Raw genomic sequence first — 23,781 nt, forward strand, 5'->3', positions numbered from 1 at the left:
GCTACTTCCCCCCCAAAGGAAGGGGTGGTCGGGGTCAGCACCAGATCCCCTGAGAAGGCTTCTGCCCCATGGCCTCTGGAGCTGGACCCTCCAAGAGGTGGTCGATAAGCCCCCTGCTCTCTGCTCAGCCCAGGTCTGTCCCCAGAGGTGTGCAGGCTGCACCTGCCCCTTGGACTTACCCAGAGCCTGCTTGACCTTGACGGGTTCGGTGGCGGCTGAGCTCTCCCCAACTCCAGCCTCGCTGACTGACCTGATACAAAACTCATACTCCTTCCCTGTCCTCAGCCCGGGAACTGTAAACCTGGGAGAGAAATGTACAGCCTTCAGGAAAGACCAAACCAGCAGCATGGAGACATTCCTGAACTTTCTAAAACAACCTTGTGGGGATAAGTGGCCACCAGCGTGGTAGGAGTTGAGGCCTCAGTTCTTGCCTAAAGACCTTGCCCCTGCCCCCAGAGTGATGCCTGCCCCCTGGAGGATGAGGTCCTTAAGGTTTTAAAGGATGTAGCTTCCAGAGCCCATCATTAAGGTGCGAATATGCTGGGAAAGTTACCAGTTGAAGGCCCAGGTAGCCAACCCCTAAACTGATCAACCTGGTACATCTCTAGGACTTTGGGCCTCGTCCTGGAAACATAACAAATGGCTCTTCTGATCTGTACGGATGCTGTGACTAAAGCACAGAGTCCTTTTAAAGACCTCTGAATTATCAGCCAGAGACATACAAGGACACTCTGGCTTACATTTTTTTTTTTTGCGGTATGCGGGCCTCTCACTGCTGTGGCCTCTCCCGCCACAGAGCACAGGCTCCGGACGCACAGGCTCAGCTGCCATGGCTCACGGGCCCAGCCACTCCATGGCATGTGCGATCTTCCCGGACCGGGGCACGAACCCGTGTCCCCTGCATCGGCAGGTGGACTCTCAACCACTGCACCACCAGGGAAGCCCCTGTCTCTTCTTGATAAGATCCAAACTGTGAACCTCTTTTTTCCCTTTTCACTTATCAACATTTTCCTGTAGCAAATCTTGTTCTACAGGGAGCTTCCCTCGGCCAGTTGACCCCGAGGAGTTGAATGTTGGAATGTCAGAGGGGCCTTTATGGATCAAACCATTCCGTTTCTTCATTTTACAGGTAGGGAAAGGCTTCCCCAGAAGGAATGGGGTGAGCCAAGAGCACACAGCCAGTTAGGAACAACCTGGACCGAGCCCGGGTCTCCCGAATCCCAGCGCAGCACCTGCCCGTTCAGTATTCATTCATTCAGGTCTCTTTTGAGCATCTCCTGTGAGCCAGGTTCTGAGGAGCTCATGGAACGGTGGTGGACCAGACCCTACCTCGCAGCTGAGCTCCCTTCACACCATCACCCCAGGCAGCACTGCTGGGCAGCAGTGTTTAGCCTCTTTCCAGCCCTGACACATGTAACCGATGACATGCACACATGTGATGTACCAGAGGATCACGCCACACCCCCTGTCCTCCCCTTCAGGGACGGACATCTGAATGTAAGTCAGGGGAGTGATGTCATCCTAGGGATAACCTGGACTCCGAGCTCATTTGTCCAAAACCCAATTAATTATTCTCCAACTGGAGAACTTTAGCAGTGACAAAGCATGAGTGACCGTGAGGCACGGTGTGCCAGAGGGGCACCAGGTCCTGTCCCCTTTTCTGGGTGAGATAATCTTGGGGCTCGCAGCCCAGGGTGAGGGGAGCCCACAGGTGTGCTCAGGGCCCAGCCGGTCGTCTGATGGAAAGGGAAGGGGGGCTGGGTGTCACCACCTGAGCCCCTGCCCCCACAGAGCCTCAAAACGGAGAGAAGTCATGAGTCCAGAAGCCTCGAGGCTTCTGCCTGTGAGGACCGGGGCCACCGAGTGAGGAGGGAGACACAGAGGGGAGTGGGAGTGGCATAGGCAAGAGCACAGGAGTCTGGGCCGAGGTTCAGAGAGGGCGAGTCTCTGTGCAGGGGTGCCCGGCGAGTGGGGGGTGGGTGTGGAGCCTGAACCCCAGCTGCCCTGGCTGCAGTCTCTGCCTCTCTGTCTCTAAGCTCCTGGAAAGACAAGACCTAGGCACTCACCAATACCTGCAAACAGCACGGTCCTAGTGAGCGTTGCCACAAGAGAGGCTGTCTGGGCCAAGCGCACTTACTAGCTAGGTGAGCTGTGGCAAACTCCGTAACTGCTCTGTGCCTCGGTTTCCTCATCTGTACAACGATAATAGAAGTAATAGTCCTAAGTTCAGAGGATTGCAGCCAGAACTGAATGACCTAATATATGAAAAGAACTTAGAACGGTGCCCAATGCCCAACCGCGCCGTGAACGGCAGAGGCTTCATTATTATTACGGCCCTGCCCTAGGGCAGGAAGGGGGTGGGGGCAAACTCACCTGCTGCCCTGGATGGGTTTGTTGTTAACTGTTTTCCACTCAGATGATCCTGCCTCCCGGGAGTAGATGTAATAACCCAGGAGCTCTGGGCTGTCTTTCACAGGATCCCAGGTCAGGGAGACAGAGGTCTGTGTGTCTCGGAAAGCTTGAACTTGAGTTGGAGGAGGGAGAGTGGCTAAAAATCAGAAGTGTGGACTGAGTGAAGATGCTGAGTTACACGGCTGGGGAGGGGGAGGCACGTGGGAGAGGCGGGGAGGTGCGCACATGGCAATCAAGGGGTCACGTGCGTTGCAGACATGCCCTGGGGCTTTGGGCAGCTCTTCCCTAGTCCCAGAGGTGTCCTCCAGACTCTTGTATTCTGAAAGTCTTCTCTCATCTTACCTCCAAACATCTCCGCTTCCTCACTAAAATCCCCATTCATTAACCCTACTATCGCTCTCTCTCTCTTAGAAGTCACCAGATCTGACAATTTTCCTCAGCCTTATCTTTGATCTCTAGGAAACTTCATTTTATTTCCCTTTGAAACTTTAACTTTCATGGCTCCCTGAGACTATGCTCCTTGAGGTAGGGTTTGCCATGATGTGTTAAATGGACAGATTTGGATGGATGGAAGAATGGATGGATGGACGGATGGATGGATGGATGAACGGATAAATAGACTAATGGATGGACAGGTGGATGAATAGATGGATAGATGGATGAAAGGATGGATGGATGGATGTCAGATACAGGACCTTCCTAGTTCTCTTTTTCCTTCTCAAACTTCTTACACATCCTTTTGTGGCTCCCTCTCTTTCTTGCTTTTGTTTTTTTTTTTTTTTTTGTGGTACGTGGGCCTCTCACTGTTGTGGCCTCTCCCATTGCGGAGCATAGGCTCCGGACACGCAGGCTCAGCGGCCATGGCTCACGGGCCCGGCCGAACCCGTGTCCCCTGCATCGGCAGGCGGACTCCCAACCACTGCACCACCAGGGAAGCCCTCCCCCTCTTTCTTTTGTCCCCACATGTGGGACTCCTCCAAGTGTCTGCTCCTTGACTTGCTCCATTTTTCTCCTCTTTTCTCATCTCAAGTGTCCACCTATTCCCATGTCTTCAGCCCTCACCACTCTGCAGGTGACTCCCCAGGCTTTACCTCCAGGCCTGCTCTCTCTCCTGAATTCTAGAGCCTCACTTCCATTTTTCCCTGGACACCTCTCCTAGTGTTCTGGTGGTGCCTCAAAGTCAACAGGCAGAGGCTGAACTCAACATCAATCCAACATAAATCCAGTAACTACTGAGTGCCTGCTCTGAGCCAGGCTCTGCACTTGGCCCAGGGGAAGTACTGAGAAACAGACTTGGGGTCCTGGGCTCAGGAAGGTCCTGTCAGCAACTTCAGCCTGTCAGGTTGAAGACAGTGTGACAGTGGGTGAAGGTTGGGTGGTGGGAGAGGGTAGAAGGAGGGCACTCAGGGGCCCCATGTGTCCAAGAGACCTGATTCGACCCGTAGGCAAGAACTTGAGCTAAGGGCATCCATGTATGGAGTAGTACTCACACACTAACATCATGATTTCAAGACCTGAGGCTATGTTTGTGGTATAATGTTAATTGTAAAAGGTAGAATGCAAAGCTCTACACGTGGTTTGACTGGACTTTCAGAAAGATGCATTGGCGTGCATGCGTCAAAGGCCAGAGGCCCAAGCGCCTAGATGTTCACAGTGGTTACCCTTGGTCAGCGGGATCCTGGGGTGGAGGGAATTCTCTTCCCTCCCTCCCTCCCTCCCTTCCTCTTTCTCTCTCTCTCTCTCTCGCTTCTTTTGTATTTTCCCATTTTTGTACAATAACTTCACTTTCATAATACAAGTAAATGTCTTTTCTTTTTTCCTCTCCTCCCCTCCTCTCTCTTCTTTTCCTCTCCTTTCCTTCTCCGAACTGTACCAGAACCTTGCCCTAAGGCTACCTTGTGGTCCAGAGATGGCCCACATCCAGTCACAAACCAGTCACTGGCCGGGCCCCTGAGTCAAGACTAAATGTTAACCAGACCAGAATTAAAGAAAAACTCCATTTGCCCACCAACCTATTTATACTTACTATGAATATATATATATATATATTTCTTTTTTCTACATTATTGAAACAGTACAAATCTAGGACTTTGAAATCTTCCCCAGACAGGCCTTGCAGCATATCAGGCTCTTCTCAGATGGGCAGTGCTACAGCTGGGTTCCTTAAAGGACTAGTTGGTGATGGCAGCTGCAGGGAACCTTCTGATCTTATCAGAATCCAGAGGCCTGAGAGGAGAGAGGGAACCCCGGGAAGTCAGGACCAGGATGGAGCTGCCGCTGGGAGACTCAGGAAGGAGCCACAGGTGGGGGCGATAACCAGGCCTTCAGAACAACGGGTTTGGCAGGTGAGGACACCAACGTTCGCAGCTCAGAAATGACCTGCCCAGGCCCACGCTGTGCTTCAGATGAGAGGGGCCCCACCTGGTGAGGCAGATTGGGGTGGGACCAGGGAGAGGGCCGGAGGCCTGCCCAGGGGCTCACTCCTGGCTGCACAAGGTGGGGTCAGGCCCTGGTTGGAGACGTTTAGAACTGAGGGACCACTTGGTCACACTCAGATCCTGTGCTGGACCTGGCTGGATCCTGCAACCTGTGAATTGTTGATCTAGAAAAAAATGTCTATACTTTCAAGAGCCTCTTGCCCAGAGAAATGTATCAATAATTCTTGATGGTCTAAAGTTTTACAGGCCTGTGATCATGTTGCTTTTCAGCTTCGTGATAGGTAGAAGTGGTGAAGGACAGAGAAACGAGCACGGCTGTGTCCCTGCAGCCATGGGGTCCCGAGCCCCGGATGCTGACAGCCTGGTCTGGCCTGGCCTGGCCCCACCTCCTGCATCACACAGGTACCTGGCTTCCCCCTCAAGGCGATGGGCTCGCTGGGCTCCGAGGGATCGCTCATGCCGTACTGGTTTATCGCTCGCACTCTGAAGACGTACGACTTCCCTTTCTCCAGATCCGAAAGGGCGAATCTCGGGGATTTCACAGGCGTTTCTGAGTTGATGGCCTCCCAGGTGCCACTACTTATGACCGACTGTGACAAGGGAGAGAAACTTGCCTTTGGTTAAGTGGTTGCCTTCCCACATATGCTCTCACTAACTTTTATCCTTGGCCCAGGCTGCCCCTCAACACCTGAACTCTGGATCCACCTGCCTCCGTGACGTCTCTACCTGGATGCCCATCGAGCATCTCACATTCAACAGAACTGACCCTGGAACTTGCCCCCCTGCCAATGCAGCCCACATCGAGTTAGTGGCACCCGTCCTTTCAGCTGCTCAGGCCAGAACCCTGGGAGCCATCCTGGACTCTTTCTCTCATTTCTCATCCCCCGAAGATGCTCTGTCAACAAACCCAGTTGGCTCTACCTTCGAAATTTATCCAGAGTCCAACCATGGCTTATCACCCTCATGCTCCCCTCCACAACCTTGATCCAAGCCACCATCGTCTCTCACCTGAGTTATCTCAATAGCCTCCTAACTGGTCTGCCTGTTTCTACCTTTAACTCCCTTCAGTCTTTTCTCCAAATGACAGGCAGAGGCATCCTTTTACAACACAAGTCAGATCACATCCGTGTCTGCCCAGAGTCCTCCCAAGCCCCGCATCTCCCTCAGAGTGAAATTCTCCATGGCTTGACTCCTGCCACCTGTCTGGCCACATTCCATGCCCCCCTTTGCCCACTCACCAGGCTCTGTGTCCCCCGGCTGTTCCTTGATGGTGCCAGGCCCAATCCCTGCCTCTGGGCCTTTGTACTTGCTGGTCCCTTTTCTTGGAATGTTCTTCCCCCAGAAATCTCTGGTTTGCCCCTCACTTCCTTTGGATCTTTACTCAAAACTCACCTTCTCAGAGTGGCCTCCCCGCACCGCCCCCCTATGAAAGGTCAGCAGCCCCTCCCTCAACACTTCAAATCCCCTCCATGCTGTCCGTCTTTCTCCTAAGCTCCTACCATTAGCAAATGTGCCAAATACTTTTTGGATTCATCTTCTTTGTCATCCACCCCTTATCCACCCCCTACTCCAATCTCAGCTCTGGAGGCAGGAGTTTGTCTGTTTTATCCACCACTGAGAACGGTACTGATGCATGAGAGGTGCTCAGTCTATGTTTGTGGGATGAATACATGAGTAAATGGATGAATTCTCACAATAACTCTGCAAAGTAAGGGTTAATTACCCCACCAATGAGGAAATTCAGGTTCAGGAAGTTTTGGTAACTTGGCCAAAAGTCACGCATCTAATAGCTGGCATATTTGGTATTTAAGCTCAGGTGTGGGTACCCCCAAACCTGCTCATTCTACACAGCATCAGGGGCCCCAAAGGCAGCCATAAATCCTGTGTCTCTGGGTAGATAGAGGGTGAAGAGCCGAGGGTGATGCAGGTTAATAAGGCACCCAGAGGCCACTTCTGCCGAGTCTGGGTGTGAGAGTTAAAACCTAGAAGCCCTGGGGGGACCCACTGACCCTGCCCTCTCTGTGCTTTTCCCTCCCAAGGCCCACCTGGCTGTCAGTAGCCTAGAACCCAGGTAGGCTAAGAAATCGCTACAAAAACCAAGGAACACGGCTGAGCACCCACTGTGTGCCAAGTTCTGTTCTAAGTCTTGATGTGCTTTAGTTAATTTGATTCTCACATCAACCCTATAAGATGTACAATTATTATGTCTATTTCATGGAAGAAGAAACTGAGGCACAGAGAGGTTAATTTTCTTGCCCAAGGTCACACAGCTAGTAAGTAGCAGCGACAAGATTAGAACCCAGGCAGTCTGACTCCAAGGTCTTAACCATTATACTCTATAGCCTCACAAAACAGATCCTCCATTATCCATAGCTTTCCCATGTCAGAGAAATAGGATCACCTGTGAATGTGCAGAGAGGCCCATCTGGACAACGAGAGCTACAGACTCTTCCCTGGAACCTTTTTATTCCTTGATTCACTAAACCTGTACCGTCCACCTGCCATGTGCTGGGTACCGTGCTGGACCCAGCGAGTAATGAGAAGGTAAACCCGGTGTCTTCCTTTAGGGGGATCAGAGGCAAGAGCATCTCCTTGGGAAGGGTTTACAGTCCCAGGGCTGCGGGCCCTGGCTATGTGCTGCTTTTATTTCATCCTCACAGGGTAGGGTCTCCATTCTATGCTGGAGGAAACTGAGGCTCAGAGAACTTAGCAAAGGAGCTCACACAGCAGAAGTCAGGAATGGAATGGATCTTAACACCATGCTGTTTTTTACTCTGCCACAATGCCTCCCCTCCACTGTGAAATCCATTTCACATGAGCTGCCCCCCTCCCCAGTCTCCTGCCCCTACTCTGCCCCCAGGGAGAAACGCCTCCTGGTGCTACCCACCTCCACCCCCCATGCCGTGTATGTGCTGTCCGTCAATGACCCTGGCAGGTGGGCACCATCCTGGCTTCCCTCCCACCTTGGCCCTGGCCAAGGTTAGGTGTTCAACCCGATGTGTGACCAGGTGCCAGATAGACTTGGGGTGTGGGTGTATGCAGGACATGGTGGATCTACTGTTGTTATTGTCTGTGTCTCTTAATTTTGTGTATTTCCGTGAACAGCTTCCGGAACTGCCATCAGTAACTGGCCTCTCAGGGCTGGAGGGAACCTCGAAAGGTCATTTAATCCACCCCCCTGCCTCTGTGCAGGGCTATGCTCAAGCCTCCCAGGCAGGAAATTCTCTTCAGGCCTCCCATGGGACACTGTTGGGGTCTCCCAGCGCCTCCCTGAACACCCCCCCATGTCCTGGTAACACAGCGCGTCTGTTTCTCAGGCCGGCCTGGGGCTGGGGCCCTTGGGGTCTCCGTACCTTCTCCAGGAAGTACGTCAGTGGGGCTTTGCCCCGGGGTCTTGGCTTCTCCCAGCCCAGAACCACATAGGCCTCGTGGATCTCGCTGGCGTGGACATTGGTCGGGGGCGAGGGGATGGTCACGAAGTCTGGAATCAGAGCCATCGGGGGGGGGGGAAGATGTGTGGGCTGTCGGAGACCCCAGATCTCAGCCCCTCACTTCATTGAGGAGGGAATTGGGGCCCAGAGAGGGGCAGGAACTTGCTCCAGTCACCCAGCAAGGCCGGGCAGAGCCAGGGCCAGAACCCAGGTCTCCCCACGTCCTGCCGGGACTTTGCCCGATGTCTACTTCCTCCGCGAGGGGCGCAGTCGCCCACCAGAGAGCCTGGCCCCTCAGCCTGGATCCTGCCCGTGCTTGCCTCCCCGCACCCTGCACAAGACAGCTTCTGCCTCTGGGTTCAGTTTGTGGCCCAGAGTTTCCAGAACCGCAAAGGGGGCTGGAGTTTTGAGACAAAGTGTCAGGAGGTTCACACGTACCTTCAGAATCATCTGTGCTGACCGTGATCGTTTTTCCTGTATCAAAGGGGATCTCTAGTGGGGAGAAGGGAACATGTTAGGGGAGAACTAAGGGGTGCAGGGTGTGTGTGGTGGGCGGGCTCAGCAGGCCACAGGGAAGGGCCTGCCCCACTCTGGGTGCTGATTCCTCCCCTGCTCCTGGTCCTGGCCTTCTGGCCCCTCACTGTGTGTCCTCAAGCAGGTCCATCTGGGCCCCAGCGATCTCAGGGGTCCAAAGTGCAGCACTGCTGCTCTTGGACCCCAAAGATGCTCTGTCCTCTCGGGACAGAGAGAAGTGATGGGGTCAGATCCCTAGGGCACAGCAAATACAAATCAGGCTGACTCCTCAGAACTGAGGGGGCTGTGTTCCCCCCGCCGTCCAGGCTGGGGGCTTCTGAGGCAGGACAGTTTTCCTCCTTCAGATTAAGGGCATCTGAAGAGGGTGCTGTGGTTTTACCCCAGATTAGCATCTTGTGTGGACAGGTTTGTGTTTCTTCCATCAGACGAGCTGTACCTTCCCCCTCCAGCTAGGGGTTGCTAAGGACAGCACTGTGTCTCCTCCATCAGATTAGGGGTTACTGAGGGCTGGACTGTGTCTCCCCTCCTGGATCAGGACTTGGCATGGGGGCTGTGCGCCTGTCTCCTGCGTGAGGCAGTCCTGAGTATGCCCTGACTGATGCTCTGGAATGTCCCTGCAGGGCCTCTGTGCCCACCTGTCTTCTTCTGGGCTTCCTCAGGGTCGCCCATGGCAACCGGTTCTGAAGCCTTGGAGGGGATGCTGCTGCCCGCTCTGCTGACGGCTCTCACCCGGAACCGATAGCTCTGGCCTTCGACGAGGCCCTGGATTGGGCACCGACAGGTCCCGCCGGGGGCCTGGTGGCAGGGCACCCATTGTTCGGACTCGCCCTGGCACCTGTGGGAGAGAGGCCTCGGCTGCAGCCCCTGCCCATGACTCACATCTTCCCAGGGTGGGCCTCTTCCAGGGCCCTTCCCCCGCCCTGGGCTGCCGGCCCAGCTCATCTCTCTCCATTTAAAAGCCCGGTTCCAACCTCGGGCCCCAGGAGGCCTTCTCACCATCCTCCACCAAGCGCGATGCTAATCAAAATAGCTAGTGCCTTTCATGGAGCTTTCCTGCGTGTCTGGAGCCATGCTGTGTCCCTCCGTACCTGTTATCTCGTTTAATCCTGATGGTCCTCACGGTTAGGTGTGATTACCTTCACTCTACCAACGGGATCCGTGTTTAGAGAGTGAGATGACTTGCTCAAGGTCACATGGCTTGTGAGTGGACGAGTTAGCCTTTCCCCAGGGGGCTGTCCACTCCCTGTCGGAGTGCCTTCCAGAGTGACCCTCGGAGTCTGGGGTCTCTGTGCCCCCCTGGGTGCCACTGTCCTCAGTACTGGCTGGATGGGGCCATGTACCTCAGTCTCCTCATCTGTAGAATGGGGCACTAGAGAGTCCCCCTTCCCCCCTTAGATAGGGATTGTTGTAAGGATTCGAGTGGCTGGATTAGCTTACCTCCAGCTAGGGCCTTGGAGCTGGCAGCAGGTGAAGGAGGTGGGATGTTCTAGGCCTCCCCTTTCCTGGTGTGCCCCCTCCCTCCCGCGTCAGTGCTACTCTGTCTCCGGCACTCAGGGAGGACAGCATCCACATGTGCTCAGGTTTCAAGCGCTGATGTTTGCCCCTCCCAGTGGCAGCTCCTGCTGTGAAGGGTCTAGAGGGCAGCGGCTGACTCCAGGGGCGGACACCCTTCTATTGCCCCTAAATAACACATTTACCTCCTGCCCTATTCCAAGGACAGGCATGGGGGTCCCTCTTTCCTGTGGCCCCCACGCTTATCCTCACAGAGCCATCTACACCCATGGGCTCTGCCACTGAAGAGACCGACTCACAGCTCAATGGAGTAGCTGGTGATGGGGTTGCCACGGGTGTCGCTGGGCGGGGTCCACGTCAGGATGAGGCAGTCCCTGTTCACGTTCAGGCATCGAACATTCAGGGGGGATCCTGGAGCCCCGGGCTTCTGGGCTGCAGCATCTGAAGCCCGGGGTGGGCGGGGGTGGGAAGAGAGTGGGGGGAGGCTCTTCCCGTCAATGTCCACTTGGCGACAGACCCCCTCCCATTCTCACCCCTCATCCTCTTCTCATTCACCACCCCCCAGGGGCTCAGTTGGATCTCGAGGAGAACGACCTGAATAACAACCTCTTCCTTTCAAACAACAGCATCTGGGGGTAGGGGTAGGGGTACCGTTTATTAGGGGCCCATTCTACGCCACACACCTGAACAATTGGCATAATTAATCTCTGAGTCCCGGCGCAACCCCCCATCTTGCAGGTGGGAAAACTGAGTGTCATAGAGAAGTGAATTACCCCAAGTCACCCAGCTAGTGAAGTGGCAAAGCCGGGAGACAGAAATCAACCAGGACTAGAATGGTCCCAGCCCACGATCAGCCCTCCCTCTCCAGCTGGCTCCGCGTCTCAGACTCTCAGGCTGTGTCCCTTTGGAGGGTCATGGGATGCACAGGAATTCTTAGAGAGACTCTACCCCAGCACCCCCAATATATAGCATGGAAACCGAGGCCTCAAGGAGCAGGGACTCGCCCAAATGTCCCACAGCAAATCGGTCAAGGCAGAGCCCCGGTCCCCCACCGCCCCCTCACCTCTCACAAACACATAGGCGCTCTGCTCCCGGAGCCCAAAGGGCGAGGGCACCTGGACCGTGTAGAGACCCTCGTCCTCCTTGTAGGCGCAGGACACCTTCAGGGACGCCTGGCGGTCTGCGTAGAGGATCTGCCGGCGGCTGGAGGACTTCAGCAGCCTCCCTGCAGAGGGAGGGGTCCAGGGTGAGCTCGTGGGGGATCTGGGCCTCACCTGGGAACCCACAGATGCTCTGGGGGTCTAGGCAGAGGTGAGCTTGGCCTGGCTAGAGACTGAGGCTCTGCTGGGTAGTTGGGGAGAGGGTGGTGACCTCCAGGACTCTGCCAAGGTGGCCTCTGAACTCTGCTCGGCAGAAGGCTTGAGGTGGGCGGGGCGTGGCAGGGCCCGGCCCAGGGAAGGGGCTGGGGCTTCAGTGAGGTAATGAGGGTTCAGGGAAGTGGTCAGCGGCTGGGTGAGCGGCTCGGTAAGGAGTCGGAGGTCCTGTGAAAAAGTGGGAACAAGAGAGATGGGGCCCTGTGTGAGGGTCAGGGGCTCATTGGGATGCTGGGGGCTCGAGAAAGGAGGTGGGGCTCGGTGGGCAGGGGGTGTGAGCTTAATGGAGGGAGGGGACTCAGGAAAGGGGTAGGGGACTTACTGAAAGAGTCGGGGTGCCAGTGAGGCGTGTGGGGACTGGGAAGGTGGGACCTTAGTGCGGGGAGGGGGAAGGGGCTCTGGGGCTCTAGGCCTTGCCCCGCGGTCCTGCTGTCGCACCATCCTGCTCTTTGTGCCACGCGAGGGCCCCTCCCTCCTGCCAGCACCTCTGTTCCGGAAGACCTGCAGGTTTGGGAAAGCTCTTTGCCTGTTATCGCAGCTGTTTCTCAGGGCTCGCGGCTTTCCCACTCCTCCACTCCAGCCCCCAGCAAGGGCAGCTTCCCCAGGCTCAAGCTCTGGGGTGTCAGGGGGCTGTACTCCTGGCCCTTTGGCTGCAGGCCTGGTCACGAATGGGGCAGGAAGCCCAGCTGTTCCTCCCCTCCCTGGCTGACCGGCCTCCCCCAGCCCTGGCCCATGACCCGCCGTGTACCTTCCAGCTCACGAGTAGCAGTTATGTGCCTGCACCTACAACCCTGACTCTGAAAAGCCCGAGGCAATTGTCACAACCTGCCCTGACCCTCCTCAGGCTGGCCTGCTCCTGGCCTTAGCCTCTGTTCTTGTTGCTTCAAATGTCACCACTTACCTCTAGGGTGCCGATGTCGAGCCCATAGATATAAAGGGCTGGGCTGGTGCCTGACCAACCACAGGCTCTCAACGGGCAGTGTGCAATTGTGTTCTGGATTCCTGCTTCCTCCTGGATGGACAGCCCCTTGAGCTCATGCATGTCTGTTCCTAACCCTGCCCCAGCACCCAGCACAGGGCCTGGCACCACGGGTGCTCGGTGACACTTTGCAGGGTGACTTGATCTGAACCCACCTGGCTGTGCTCTGCTTCCCTCTACCTCATCGGCACCCATCGCCCAGCTTGTACCAGTTAGGGGGCGGGCATAGCTGAGTTCCTCTCTCCACCGGGGGTCCCAGGGGTGGGGATGGAGCCAGGGCTCTAGTCCCTCTCTGGCTTCCACCTCTGCCTCTGCAGGTAAGGGGCCAGGACTAGGGGTCCTCACCATCTCGGAACCACTGGATGTTCTGCTCGGCGTCTAATACATCTTCAGAAAATAGGCAGGACAGGGAGAAGGATTCCTTCTCACGGGCGAAGACTGGTTTCAGCACCGATGTGAATTCCACGTTGGAGCCAAACATCAGTCCTGGGTGGGAACAGAAATTTAGGGCAGAAGTCTTCTGAGGCTGCCAGCTTAGCCTGGGGCGTAGATGCGAGTGAGGACCCTTCTGGGGTGTCCCCGCTCCTCTGGGTCAGGATTCACCGTTTTGCAGGTGGTGTTAACAAAGAGAAGAGGGGGCCTGATCCTGGGGGCCGGGGGTGGGGAAGAGATTTCTCTGGGTGGGACCAGATGAGCTGAAACGGCAAATACTGGTTTGTCTCTTTGGATTTGCCTTTTTCTCATCCAGTCTTGGCCACTGTCAGTGCAGCGGCTGGAGGCAGCTCTGGGGTGCCTAGGGACCCCAGAAACCAGTCTACAGGTATGAACAGTTTATAGGCAAACCACATGTGGACATCCCTTTGTGGGCAGTGGATGGCTATATTCTAAAGGGGACTGTTGGGGGCCCTGACGAGGAGCCCCAGACACCCTCCTCCCTGAAGGCCCATCCCTCCCCCAGCCTCCTTACTTTTAAAGATCTCCGAATCGAAGCCAGCATCCTTCCCCAGGTAAGCTGAAAACCCAGAGCAAATGGAGTTGGAGAAGGCTCAGAGCCCACGTTCCTACTGGATTTTGGAGGCATGGCCTTTGGTCATGGGTTTGAATCCTGATCTGGCAGTGGCTCCCCCTTCAGCTTGGGGAAAGTTCCCTAGCCTTTCTGTGCCTCATTTCCTTACTGACTCCTCCCTGATGGTGGCGGGGGTTCGGAATACATGAGTTCACATGAACAAAGCCCTCGGCAGGAACCTAGCATACAGTCAGTGCTCAATAAATGGTGGTTTCCTCCCTTTACCCAAATCCACCGCCAGAATCAGTCCTACAGGTGGAGCCTGGTCAGACTGGGATTTCTGGTGGGTCCAGGGCAGCGCTAAGAGAGCCTCCTGGAGGCTTCAGGGTGGAGTCCAAGGTGGTGTGGACACGGACCACCAGGGGACAGTGAGAACGTTTTTATTCACATAGCGTGTACCACGTGCCACTTATTAACTCGTTCAATCCACAGCAGCCTGGTCTGTCGTCATCATTATCCTCTCATACAAATGAGGAAACTGAGGCATAATCACATAGCGAGCACCCCAGCAGCCTGAAGCCAGGACGTGACATTGGTCGCTGGGATGGCCTTGATGGAGGAGGGATGGGGATATGTGGATGAAATGATGGGAAGGACGGGCGGACAGAGGAAGGCAGGGCCTGAGGGCCCGATGCCTGACGTTGCAATCGACTCTGGGCACTGCCTATAGGGACGGCTCAGATTCCACCCAGAGAGCCTGGCCTGGCAGCGGGGACAGCTGCCTACCAAGAGCGATTTGGGGAACAGGGCAGAGGTGTGGAGAGGCTGTGAAGGACAGTTTAAGGAGGTCCGATGAGAGGCTGGCCTGTCTGCTGCTCAGTGTGTGTGTGTGTGCGTGGGTGTGTGCGTGGGTGTGTGCGCACGAACCCACACATGTGCAGCTTCTCTCGGGGCCCTGAGGGCAAAGCCTCGGGCTCTAAGGTGTGGCCTTCTGGGCTGGGCTCGGCCCTGGCCATGGGGTCTGGGGAGGGAGGGTTAGCCTTCCCCCGAGAGCCCGATCCAGCCAAGTTTTACCTAAACCATCTCATTTAATCCACAGGAGTATCTGAGGGAGGCGGAAGGATGCCCCCTTTGCAGGTGGGGAGGTCAGGTAACTGAGACGGCACCCAGGCTCACACGGCCGGTCAGCGCCAGAGGCAGCATGTGGACGGGGGCCTGGCAGAGTCCTGAGTGTCTCCTCTGCCTCACGCTGTGATTAACCTCCAGGAGGGACCTGAGCCCACTGGGGAATATGTACCAGAAGCCAAAAGGGGCAGGGGGGGTCAGGAGGGGACTTGGTAGGACTCGGCCTTTGCCCCTGAGGACCGCTGGTAGCCAGGCCGCCCTCCCAGAGGCCCTGAGCTGGATCTGGACCCAAGCCCAGCTCGATGGGCTGAGCATATGCTCTTTGGGCACAGGCAGGTGGGGTCCCCTTGAACAGGGACGTAGGTGGTACAGTCTGAGGGCGGAGGATCTCACTTGCTCTGAAGGCCCTGGGGAGCGGGAATCCCAGTGGCTGCCCTGGTCACCTGATCCCAGACCAAATACCCCTGGGCTGAGTGTCCCTCCCCGAGTCTGACGCAGACTCAAGTCCTCATCTGCTCATCTAGGGTTTGCTGTGGGCTTTCTGGCCTGTTGGTGATGGCAGGACTCACTGCGGACAAGGACTTTGGCGAAGGAGGAGGCCTGGCCGTAGGCGTTCTTGACCATCACTGTGTAGGTGGCTGCGTCCTCAATGGTGCATCTGAAAAGCAGGGAGGGAGAGGTTCCCCCTGAGACGGCTGGGCTCCACGGGAAGCTCAAGTCCCCGTGCAGGTGGGGTGTGGGGGGAAGGGGGGGTTAACAGGAAGGCCTGGGGAAGGACTTCAGGCTCTAGGTCAGGGCCTGCCTCTGAGAAGCTGGGGGCCTTTGGGCTGCCACTGTCCCTCTCCACGCCTCCAAGTCCTCCTTTGAAAATCTCAGGATGTAGCAGCAGCCTAAACCACCTCAGGTGAAAGTGCTTTGGAAATATGATTGTTATCAGAACACTTAAGCTAAGTGACTTGTCCAGAGTCCCAGAGCAACTGGAATTCAACCGAGCTTCGAGGTGACGAGCCCTCCCCCAGGCACGGCCTCTGGCTCTATCAACACCTCCAGAGCAGAACCCTGGAGCTGGAGTTGCCCCAGGTACACTGCCAGTCTGTGCCAGAACTGGGCCGGATGCCCAGGAGTTCTCAACCGCAGGCCTGGTTTTCACCACCAGCCAGGCCAGCCTTGTCTTGTTCCCAGTGGAGGCTCGGGCCAGCTCCATCCCAGGGCACCATGGTGGCAAAGAGGGTAGATGGTAGGACACAAGTCACACATCCAACCCCATCAGCAAGCAGAGAGGCCCCTTGGTGCCCCCTCACCTCCCCTGGCTGCTCAGGGCAGGAATCCCTCTCGTTTCAAGGGCCCGGTTCCATGTGTCCCTCCAGGCTGCCCAGCCCTGCATGCTCTCCCCAACTGTGCAGCCCACGGGGCGCCTCCCTTTGTAGCCTTGGATGGTCAGGTATTTATGTCCATGTAGCCTCACTTTGCTTCTCGAGGGTCCTGTTCATATTTGTGTCTCTGAAGCCCGAGTTGCTTGAGGTGGAGGGTTTGGTGTATTGGAAAGAACCCAGATGGAGAGAACTGACTCAAACCCAGGCCCTGCCCTGTACAGGCTGCGCAAGACAGTTAATCTTTCAGAGGCTCAGTTTTCTCACCTGTAACACGGACAGAACAACGCTTCCCTGCGTTGTTGAGAATGGTGGTGGGCATTATCAACCATATGTGTAAAGCAGCAAGCACAGGGCTTAGCACCGGGAGGAATTCAACACCTGGCAGCTCGTACGCATAATGCACACTTCGGGGCAGACTGTGCTCAAATTCTCACTCCATACATCCTGCCTCTTCTTTTAAAACCATGCTTAAGACTCACCACCTCCTGAAAGGCCTACCTAACTCTCTCCTTCCAGCTGCTTCCCCTTGCACGTGTGTGTGTGTGTCTGTGTGTGTGTATACGTGTGTTTTCTCTCCTCCAGAAAGGAGCTCTCCCTGCGTGCCTAGCTCAGCATTCATTCAGTCCTTGCTGCTAGCCTCTGAGTCCAAAATTTTCACCGTGTATTCCAAGGCTTTAGAATCACATGGGGGTGTTTGTTAAATACAAATGCCTGGGCTGCACTTCAGAACTATTTAATCTGACTCTCTGAGGGCAAAAGGAGGGTACATCCCACAAATCAGTATTTTAACAAGCACCCCAGATACTTCTGAAGATGAGGCTGACTTGGTTCATAGCTCTGAGGAAGGGTTTGGATTCATTGCTGTGGCCGTGGTAGTGCTAGGACTGGGGGCCATGGGGCTCTAGGGCTCATGGTCCTACCTCCTAATCTCCAGTGTCAGCAGTCCATAGTTATTGGTGATTCGGTACTTTCCGGCAGGGAAGAGGCGGAGATCAATTCGCATGTCATTTTTGTACCTGTAGAGACACAGTGGTGTGTGGAAGGCAGTGTGATTCTGTGTGGGAAGGATCCTGAGCCTCTCAGACCTGGATTCCAACCTTGGCTTTGTGCTGCTTACCTGTGTGACCCAGGGCAGCACTTTCACTGCTCTGAACCTCAGTTTTCCTCATCTGTGAAATGGGAATAATAACTGCACTGACCTTGTAGGGTTGTTGTGATGATTAAATGGGATAAGATATGTAAAGCTTGAAGGCTGTACATATCACTGGTCCCCAACCTTTTTGGCACCAGGGACCGGTTTCGTGGAAGACAATTTTTCCACAGACCGGGAGGCATGGGGAGGGGGATGTTTCAGGAGTTGGGAACCCCTGCTGTAGATGCTCAAGGGTTCATTCTCTTCTGGAGGGCGAGAAGAGGGAGCTGTCATTAGGGGTATCTGCCCCTCCCCCTACCAGTGGTATCCCCCAAGGACCAGGCCCCAGCTTTTCCTTCCTCTCTGAAGGGGGTACCAAGGAAAGTTCCCTATCCCTACATTCTTGTCAACCTCAAGGACAACAGTTCTTGATCTCAGTTCTTTTTTTTTTTTTTTTTTTTTTGCGGTATGCGGACCTCTCACTGTTGTGGCCTCTCCCGTTGCGGAGCAACAGGCTCCGGACGCGCAGGCTCAGCGGCCATGGCTCACGGGCCCAGCCGCTCCGCGGCATGTGGGATCTTCCCGGACTGGGGTACGAACCCGTGTCCCCTGCATCGGCAGGCGGACTCTCAACCACTGTACCACCAGGGAAGCCCCTGATCTCAGTTCCTGTTAAAATCACTAGAGGAAGCTTTAACAATCTCCATGCTCAGAGTCTGAACGTAAGCCTTTGAGAATTTGCACCAGAAACTGCTCATTGGTCTCCAGTAGCCATTCTCCCTCTTATTCTAAAGTAAATATAACATGTTTCTTAGCCTCTCTTTCTGCTAGGTGTGGCCATGTGACTAAACTAAGTCCTGTCAGCAGAAAGTAAGTACAAGCTTCTGATGACATCCTTTGCCCCTTTTCCCATCATCTTTCCCTCCATTCTGCGGCAAGAATATGGCCATGAGGGCTGCATCTCGAACCAGGAAGGCCTGTGCCCTGAAGCAGTGTGAGGGAACAGGCCTGCGTCCCCGAGGAATCTGTGGTGGAGTTGCCATAGCAGCCCTACCCTGTCTACATCAGACATTTACACGAAAGAAAAAAAAGATCTATCTTATTTAAGCCTTTAAAAAAATCTCCATGCCCAGTCTGAAGGCCAGATCAATGAAATCAGAGTTTCTGGGCATGGGACCTGGGTATCAGTAACTTTTAAAATTTCCCAGGTGATTCCCGAGCATGGCCCCGCAGATCGCCCCTCCCCGCTCTACCCTGGATACTTCCTTTTGTTTTCTGTGAACTCTGGGGTCTGGTTTTATCTGCCACAGACACTGAACAATGAGCTGGCCTTGTGTCTGTCCACAGCCCACTGGGGTATGTTCTGGAGGCCTGAGGAGTCGGGGCTGGCGAGTGAATGTCTGTGAAAATTAGCTTGCTGTGTGACCTTGGGCAAATCAGTCCCCCTCTCTGGGCCTCTGTGTCCATGAGAACTTTGCATGAAAAGTCAGCCCCAGTGGTGGTTGAGTTCAAAGAGGAGGCCTTGGCCAAGAGAGGGCACCCCAACCTCAGTACATCACCTTCCTTGGACAGCAACCCCCCCCACCCCACCCCGTTTGTCTCCATGGCAACCAAACAGTGCTGTGCCCACGCCCCACTACACAGCCCCCAGGCTGTGACCTCTTCTGAAAGGAGCCCAACTAAGTCTCCTGTGGGGAGGATGGTGCCTAATCTGCGTGCCCAATCTTTCCACATCTCCCAGGCCTGGGGGCCAAGGTCAGCACCCCCACCCGCCAGCTGTCAGGAGCATTCCAGACAACTCAGCCTGGCCAGCTTTCTGTCTTTCCCAGAAAAAGCAGCAGCTGCAGCTCTGGGCACAACCTGGGCAGCCAGAGACATGAGGTCTCATTTTGCCCCCCTCTGGGCTTCAGTCTCCTGCCTGTACGGCAGGCCCTTGAAGGATGAGGCTGAATGGCAGCCAATCATAAAACAGCATTAAGTGAGACAGCTAAGATGAGGAGGTACCCAGCCTAGAGCCTAGCTCAGAGAGGCCCACATAAAAGAGTGAGATTTTTATTATTTTTCTAGGTTTATTTTTCTCCTACATATTCTGGTGTTTTTTTCCCCCCTCCCCACCTTTATTTTTTTAATTTTTAATTTTTTTGGCCATGCAGCTTGTGGGATCTTAGTTCCCCCACCAGGGATCGAACCTCTGCCCCTGGCAGTGAAAGCGCCGAGTCCTAACCACTGGCCAGCCAGGGAATTCCCCATATTTTGGTGTGAGATTTTACTTTTGAAGGCTACTTGGCCTGGGAGAGTGATTCTGACATTAATGAATTGTGGCCAGGGCCCACTTCTGCAGTATAAACATAGCCAGCCTGGGCCTTGCCTAACTCGCCCTGAAGTTGCCCCTGCATTCAGGAAGTGCTCAATAATTGGTGAATGAATGGACTCGCCTGACAAGCCTGGGCAGCCAGTATCTTCCTGCTGACCGGGGGGCTGGGTCTCTATCAGGGCCTGGGCAGAGCTCTGGAGGCCAATCCCAGGATGATGTGTGGCCCTGCCGGAGGTGATTGATGATGGGAAACCAGATCCCAAAGCCAGGAGCCCCGGGGGCCACCTGAGTCCCTCTGGCTGGAGGTGGGCCTGGCCTTGGCCTCTGCCACTTACAAAGAATGCTCAGCTCCTTGTTGTGGCAACCTTGCTGGCAAGGGTGGAAACAAGACTCCCTCCCAAGAGGCTCCATGGCATGGCTTAGATGTGGGCCTCAGTGCCAGGGCAGGGCAGGGCTTAGCTGCCAGGCCAGGCCAGCTGAGCAGCTGACCCGCACTTAGCCCAGGCTGGCTGTTGGGAGCGGTCCTCCTACCGGACTGCCTTGGCTCCCAAGGAATTTGAATGAATGCCACCCGGCAATGACCACCCCAAGGCCACCTCCCTCAGAACACTTTTCTTGACTGCTCTTGGCCTAAGCTCTTTTTCTTTCTCTGACTTCTGAGGCATTATATATGCTTTAAGGAAAAAAAAAAAAAAAGAAAGAAAAGCCAACTGTATGATCACTTTCCTACTCTCCACCCCCACCTCCACCAGGCCCATTCAGGAGGCTCCTGCCCCTGCCCGCTTCCACCAGCAAGGCTTCGACTCTGTGGTTCTGTCACGGGTTCACTCCCAGGAATGGCACCTCCTGCTTTCCCAGCACCTTTCAAGTTCTGAGGGCTTCTACGTTGTCGTGGCATTAAATCCTCACCACGTGCAAGCCGGACGGGAGGTCTTCAACCCATTTTACAGAACAGGAAATGGAGGCAGGACCAGAGAGGTTAAGAGCCATAGTTGAGACCACACACCAAATTGGCAGAGAGAGAGCAAGGCCTGAGCTCCTTCTCACTGCAGGGCTCCCACCCTCCCTGCCTCCCCCCATCTTCCTGCAGCCCCAGGGATGTCTAGCTCAGAGCAGCTGCCTTCACATGCCACCAGAATCATATTTTTACAAGCGCTGGCTCCCCAGGCAGCCCAGACTTCTAGCCCCAGGCTGGCTGGGAGGCAGCTAAGAATAACCCCTCTTGAGCCTCCCCAGCAGCTGCTGCTCTGTTTGGGGAGGGCAGAGCTCAGGGTCTGTGGGTCTGCAGCTTTTCTAAGGCGGCAGGAACTTCTAGGGGAGGGGCCGGGTCCCTGGAAGGGAGGTGTTGGGTGTAAGGAACTCACACTCAGGGAACCCCCAGAGGCCCAGAGCATGGGGGCAGGGCAAGGACCCCTTCTCTCCTGCCCCCCGGGGGCTTACCAGGTGACCTGGGGTGGAGGCGAGGCCTGGACGGTGCAGGTCAGTAGGACCGTGGTGTGCTCCCAGACAGCGTGGGAGCGCAGTGGGATCCAGAACCAGGGCCCGCGTCCGGAACACAGATCCCTCAGCTCCTTGGCCTCCCGGACCTTCTTCTCTGTCTGGAGGTGGGAGGGGGCCTGTGACTTCTGTGAGCCGGGGCACCACCTCTCCCCAGTCTTTGCTGTTACCTTTCCCCCGACACCCAGGCTCTGGAGTTGGGCCCACATGGGCTAGAGCCACGCACCCCCCCACCAGCGGCTGAGAGGCAGCGTGCCACAGAGGGCAGGGCGTGGGGTCAAGGCCAAATGCTGCTACTTACTAGCTGTGAGACCATAGGCCAGTCCTCCATTTCCTTATCTGTAAAATGGGGATGATAATAATATTCCCCCACCCTCCTGTGGGGTTGCAGTGAGGATTAAATGAGTTAATATGCGAAAAACATAGGCACTGATAACACCCATGTAAGTATAACAGCTATTGTTGTCCTGCCCAGGGAGGGGGTATGGAAGTGGCTTCAGATCCCTGACATTTGTTAAGAGTAGCATTCCCTGAGGGTCTTCTGTGTTCTAGGCACTGGGAAAGTGACTTTACCAGCTTGATCTCATTTACTTCCCACCTCGACTCCAAGCATTGGTACCACATACACCCATTTTACAGATGAGAAAACCGAGGCTCAGTTAGAATTATTGCTTGACCAAGGTCACGCAGCTAGAGGGTAGGGGCACTGGGATGTCCAGCTCTTCTTGAGAAGGGGGTAGGTTGAGTTGGATGGCGTGTGATGGGTCTCAGTTTTCAGGGCCCTGGAGGCCCCAGCCCATCCCTCTCACCCGCCATCTCAGCGCCTTCCGGTCTCGCCTCTGGCGCAGCAGCCACTGGGTCCGTAGGAAGGCGATCTCCGTCCTCTCCCACTCATTGCCGAAGCCCACCCGCTTCTGCCCTCTCTCCTCCAGCTGCACGGTGCTGGTCTGGCGCCTCAGCTGGGCCTCCCTGTGGTGACGGAGGCCGTCAGGGGTGGAGACTCTGGGGGTGGTGATGTGGGGACGCCCTGGCCCTGCCTTCCCCACACCCAGCACTGCCGGCCACACTTAAAGCTTCTTGAGGACAAGGGCGACTCTTAATCCTCTCTTGCCTCCAGAATACCCTGCGTGGGTCTGGCTTTTAGACGGCGTAGTGAATATGATTGATCCAATTCACAAGGCTCTTTCACAAGCCATGGTTCCTCTTGTTTTCACTGCAAGCAGGTGGACAGGTCTTAGTCTCCCCATCCTACAGGGTAGGGACCTGAGGCTGGGTAACCTGCTCCAGGCCAGCCAGGACCAGGACCCAGGCCTCCTGATGCTCTCAGGCTCAGAGGCCTTCCCATCTTGGGCCTCGTGTCCAAAACGTGGGCTGCTTTCCTTGTTCCTCCTCTCCCCATCCCCGCCTCCTTCCCCGCCACGGAAGCCGGGTGGTGAAGTACAGACCCCCACCAGCCTCTCCGCCGGGGATGCTCCCTCACTACTGCCTGAGGGCTCATCCAGAGGGTGGTGCAGCGGGCCTTGTGGTCAGTCAGCCCCGGGCTTAAACCTCTGACTAGCCGCTTACTCTAGATGTGTAACTTCGGGCAGGTTCTTTAAGCTGAGTGTGGGAGCCCAGTGGGGAGGCAGAGGACTGGACAGGACGACCTCTTCCCAGCCCAGGGCTCTCTGGCAAGGTCACCTGACTTACCACGACGTCTCTGAGGAGGCCGTCAGAGCCAGGGCTGCTGCGAGGGCGTAGTCTGCCGCGCTGAACCGATACTCTTCCTCGCTGCCCCCGGGAAAAGAGAGGTCATGGCTCCTGCAGGTTTGGCTGGGGGTCTGGCTGGGGGATCCATCCTCCTACCTCGGGGTACTAGCAGGCACCCTCGTTCCTCACACCGGGCTCTCAGAAAGCAGGGCTGTGCCTGTCTCCTCAAACTCAAGTACACAGAGGTCAGGGCTACGCCTCCCCCCGCAGACCGGGGCCCCCAGAGAGCAGAGCTGTGCCTCCCCGGCGGACCGAGGGCCCTGGGGGAAGCGCAGGGGCCGGAGTGGGTCCCCGAGGCTCCCACCTGCTGTGGAAGGTCCGTTTCCGCGTGGAGGAGCCCATCCGCAAGGTGCGCTGCTGCTCAGATTTCTGCTCTTCCTCGTGGCGGTGCTCCAGCCTGTGCATCGCCACGGCCTGGGGTGCCCGGGGCTCCCCCATACCTCCTGGGCTCGGAGGCAGAGTCATGGCTGCAAGAGCGACAACCTGCCGAGCCAAGGTACACGGTCACTCCACCAGGCGTCCACCCGCCCCTTCCCCGTGGGGTCCGCCAGCATCCCTGGAGGTTTGCCGGTAGGGGTGCTCTCTCCCGTGGGCAGACAGGGGAGCTCAGGCCCGATGCGGGGGGACCCGCCCCAGGTGACAGAGGCAGGCTTTGCGCTCTCAGCCTGGCTTGTCCACCACTCCATGTGCTGCCCCAGCGGCTCCCGGCTTCCAGCGGCACCTGCCCCCATCGCCACCCCCCGCAACATGACCTGGGCAAGGCCCTCCCTTCTCTGGGTCTCAGCCTCCCAGACGGTGAGGGATTGAACACTCTGATGTCCGGGCCGCGGAGAGGCAGGCGAGGAGAGTGGTGGACCCCCAGCTAGCTAGCTCTGGGTTCTTTGCACTAAATCCTTTCCCAGATCT

At 56.0% G+C, this 23,781-nt stretch overlaps 1 protein-coding gene across 1 annotated transcript in view; it reads right to left on the reverse strand.

Moving 5' to 3' along the window:
• The window catches only part of MYOM3 (myomesin 3), a 44,005-nt gene extending 20,665 nt beyond the window's left edge, over nt 1-23,340 (reverse strand). Inside the window, exons 1-16 of the mRNA XM_032646285.1 lie at nt 23,180-23,340; nt 22,816-22,896; nt 21,936-22,095; nt 21,070-21,227; nt 17,104-17,199; nt 15,380-15,468; nt 13,647-13,691; nt 13,025-13,165; nt 11,391-11,552; nt 10,627-10,768; nt 9,451-9,650; nt 8,720-8,773; nt 8,204-8,331; nt 5,257-5,440; nt 2,374-2,548; nt 180-301 (exon numbers count right to left, since the gene is read on the reverse strand). Of these exons, the coding sequence (XP_032502176.1) occupies nt 180-301; nt 2,374-2,548; nt 5,257-5,440; nt 8,204-8,331; nt 8,720-8,773; nt 9,451-9,650; nt 10,627-10,768; nt 11,391-11,552; nt 13,025-13,165; nt 13,647-13,691; nt 15,380-15,468; nt 17,104-17,199; nt 21,070-21,227; nt 21,936-22,095; nt 22,816-22,896; nt 23,180-23,340 (2,098 nt within the window). The remainder of the gene's footprint in view (nt 1-179; nt 302-2,373; nt 2,549-5,256; nt 5,441-8,203; nt 8,332-8,719; nt 8,774-9,450; nt 9,651-10,626; nt 10,769-11,390; nt 11,553-13,024; nt 13,166-13,646; nt 13,692-15,379; nt 15,469-17,103; nt 17,200-21,069; nt 21,228-21,935; nt 22,096-22,815; nt 22,897-23,179) is intronic.
• Nucleotides 23,341-23,781: the final 441 nt, after the last annotated feature.

This window comes from Phocoena sinus, chromosome 1, assembly GCF_008692025.1.
Source record: "Phocoena sinus isolate mPhoSin1 chromosome 1, mPhoSin1.pri, whole genome shotgun sequence".
NCBI classification, from domain to species: domain Eukaryota; kingdom Metazoa; phylum Chordata; class Mammalia; order Artiodactyla; family Phocoenidae; genus Phocoena; species Phocoena sinus.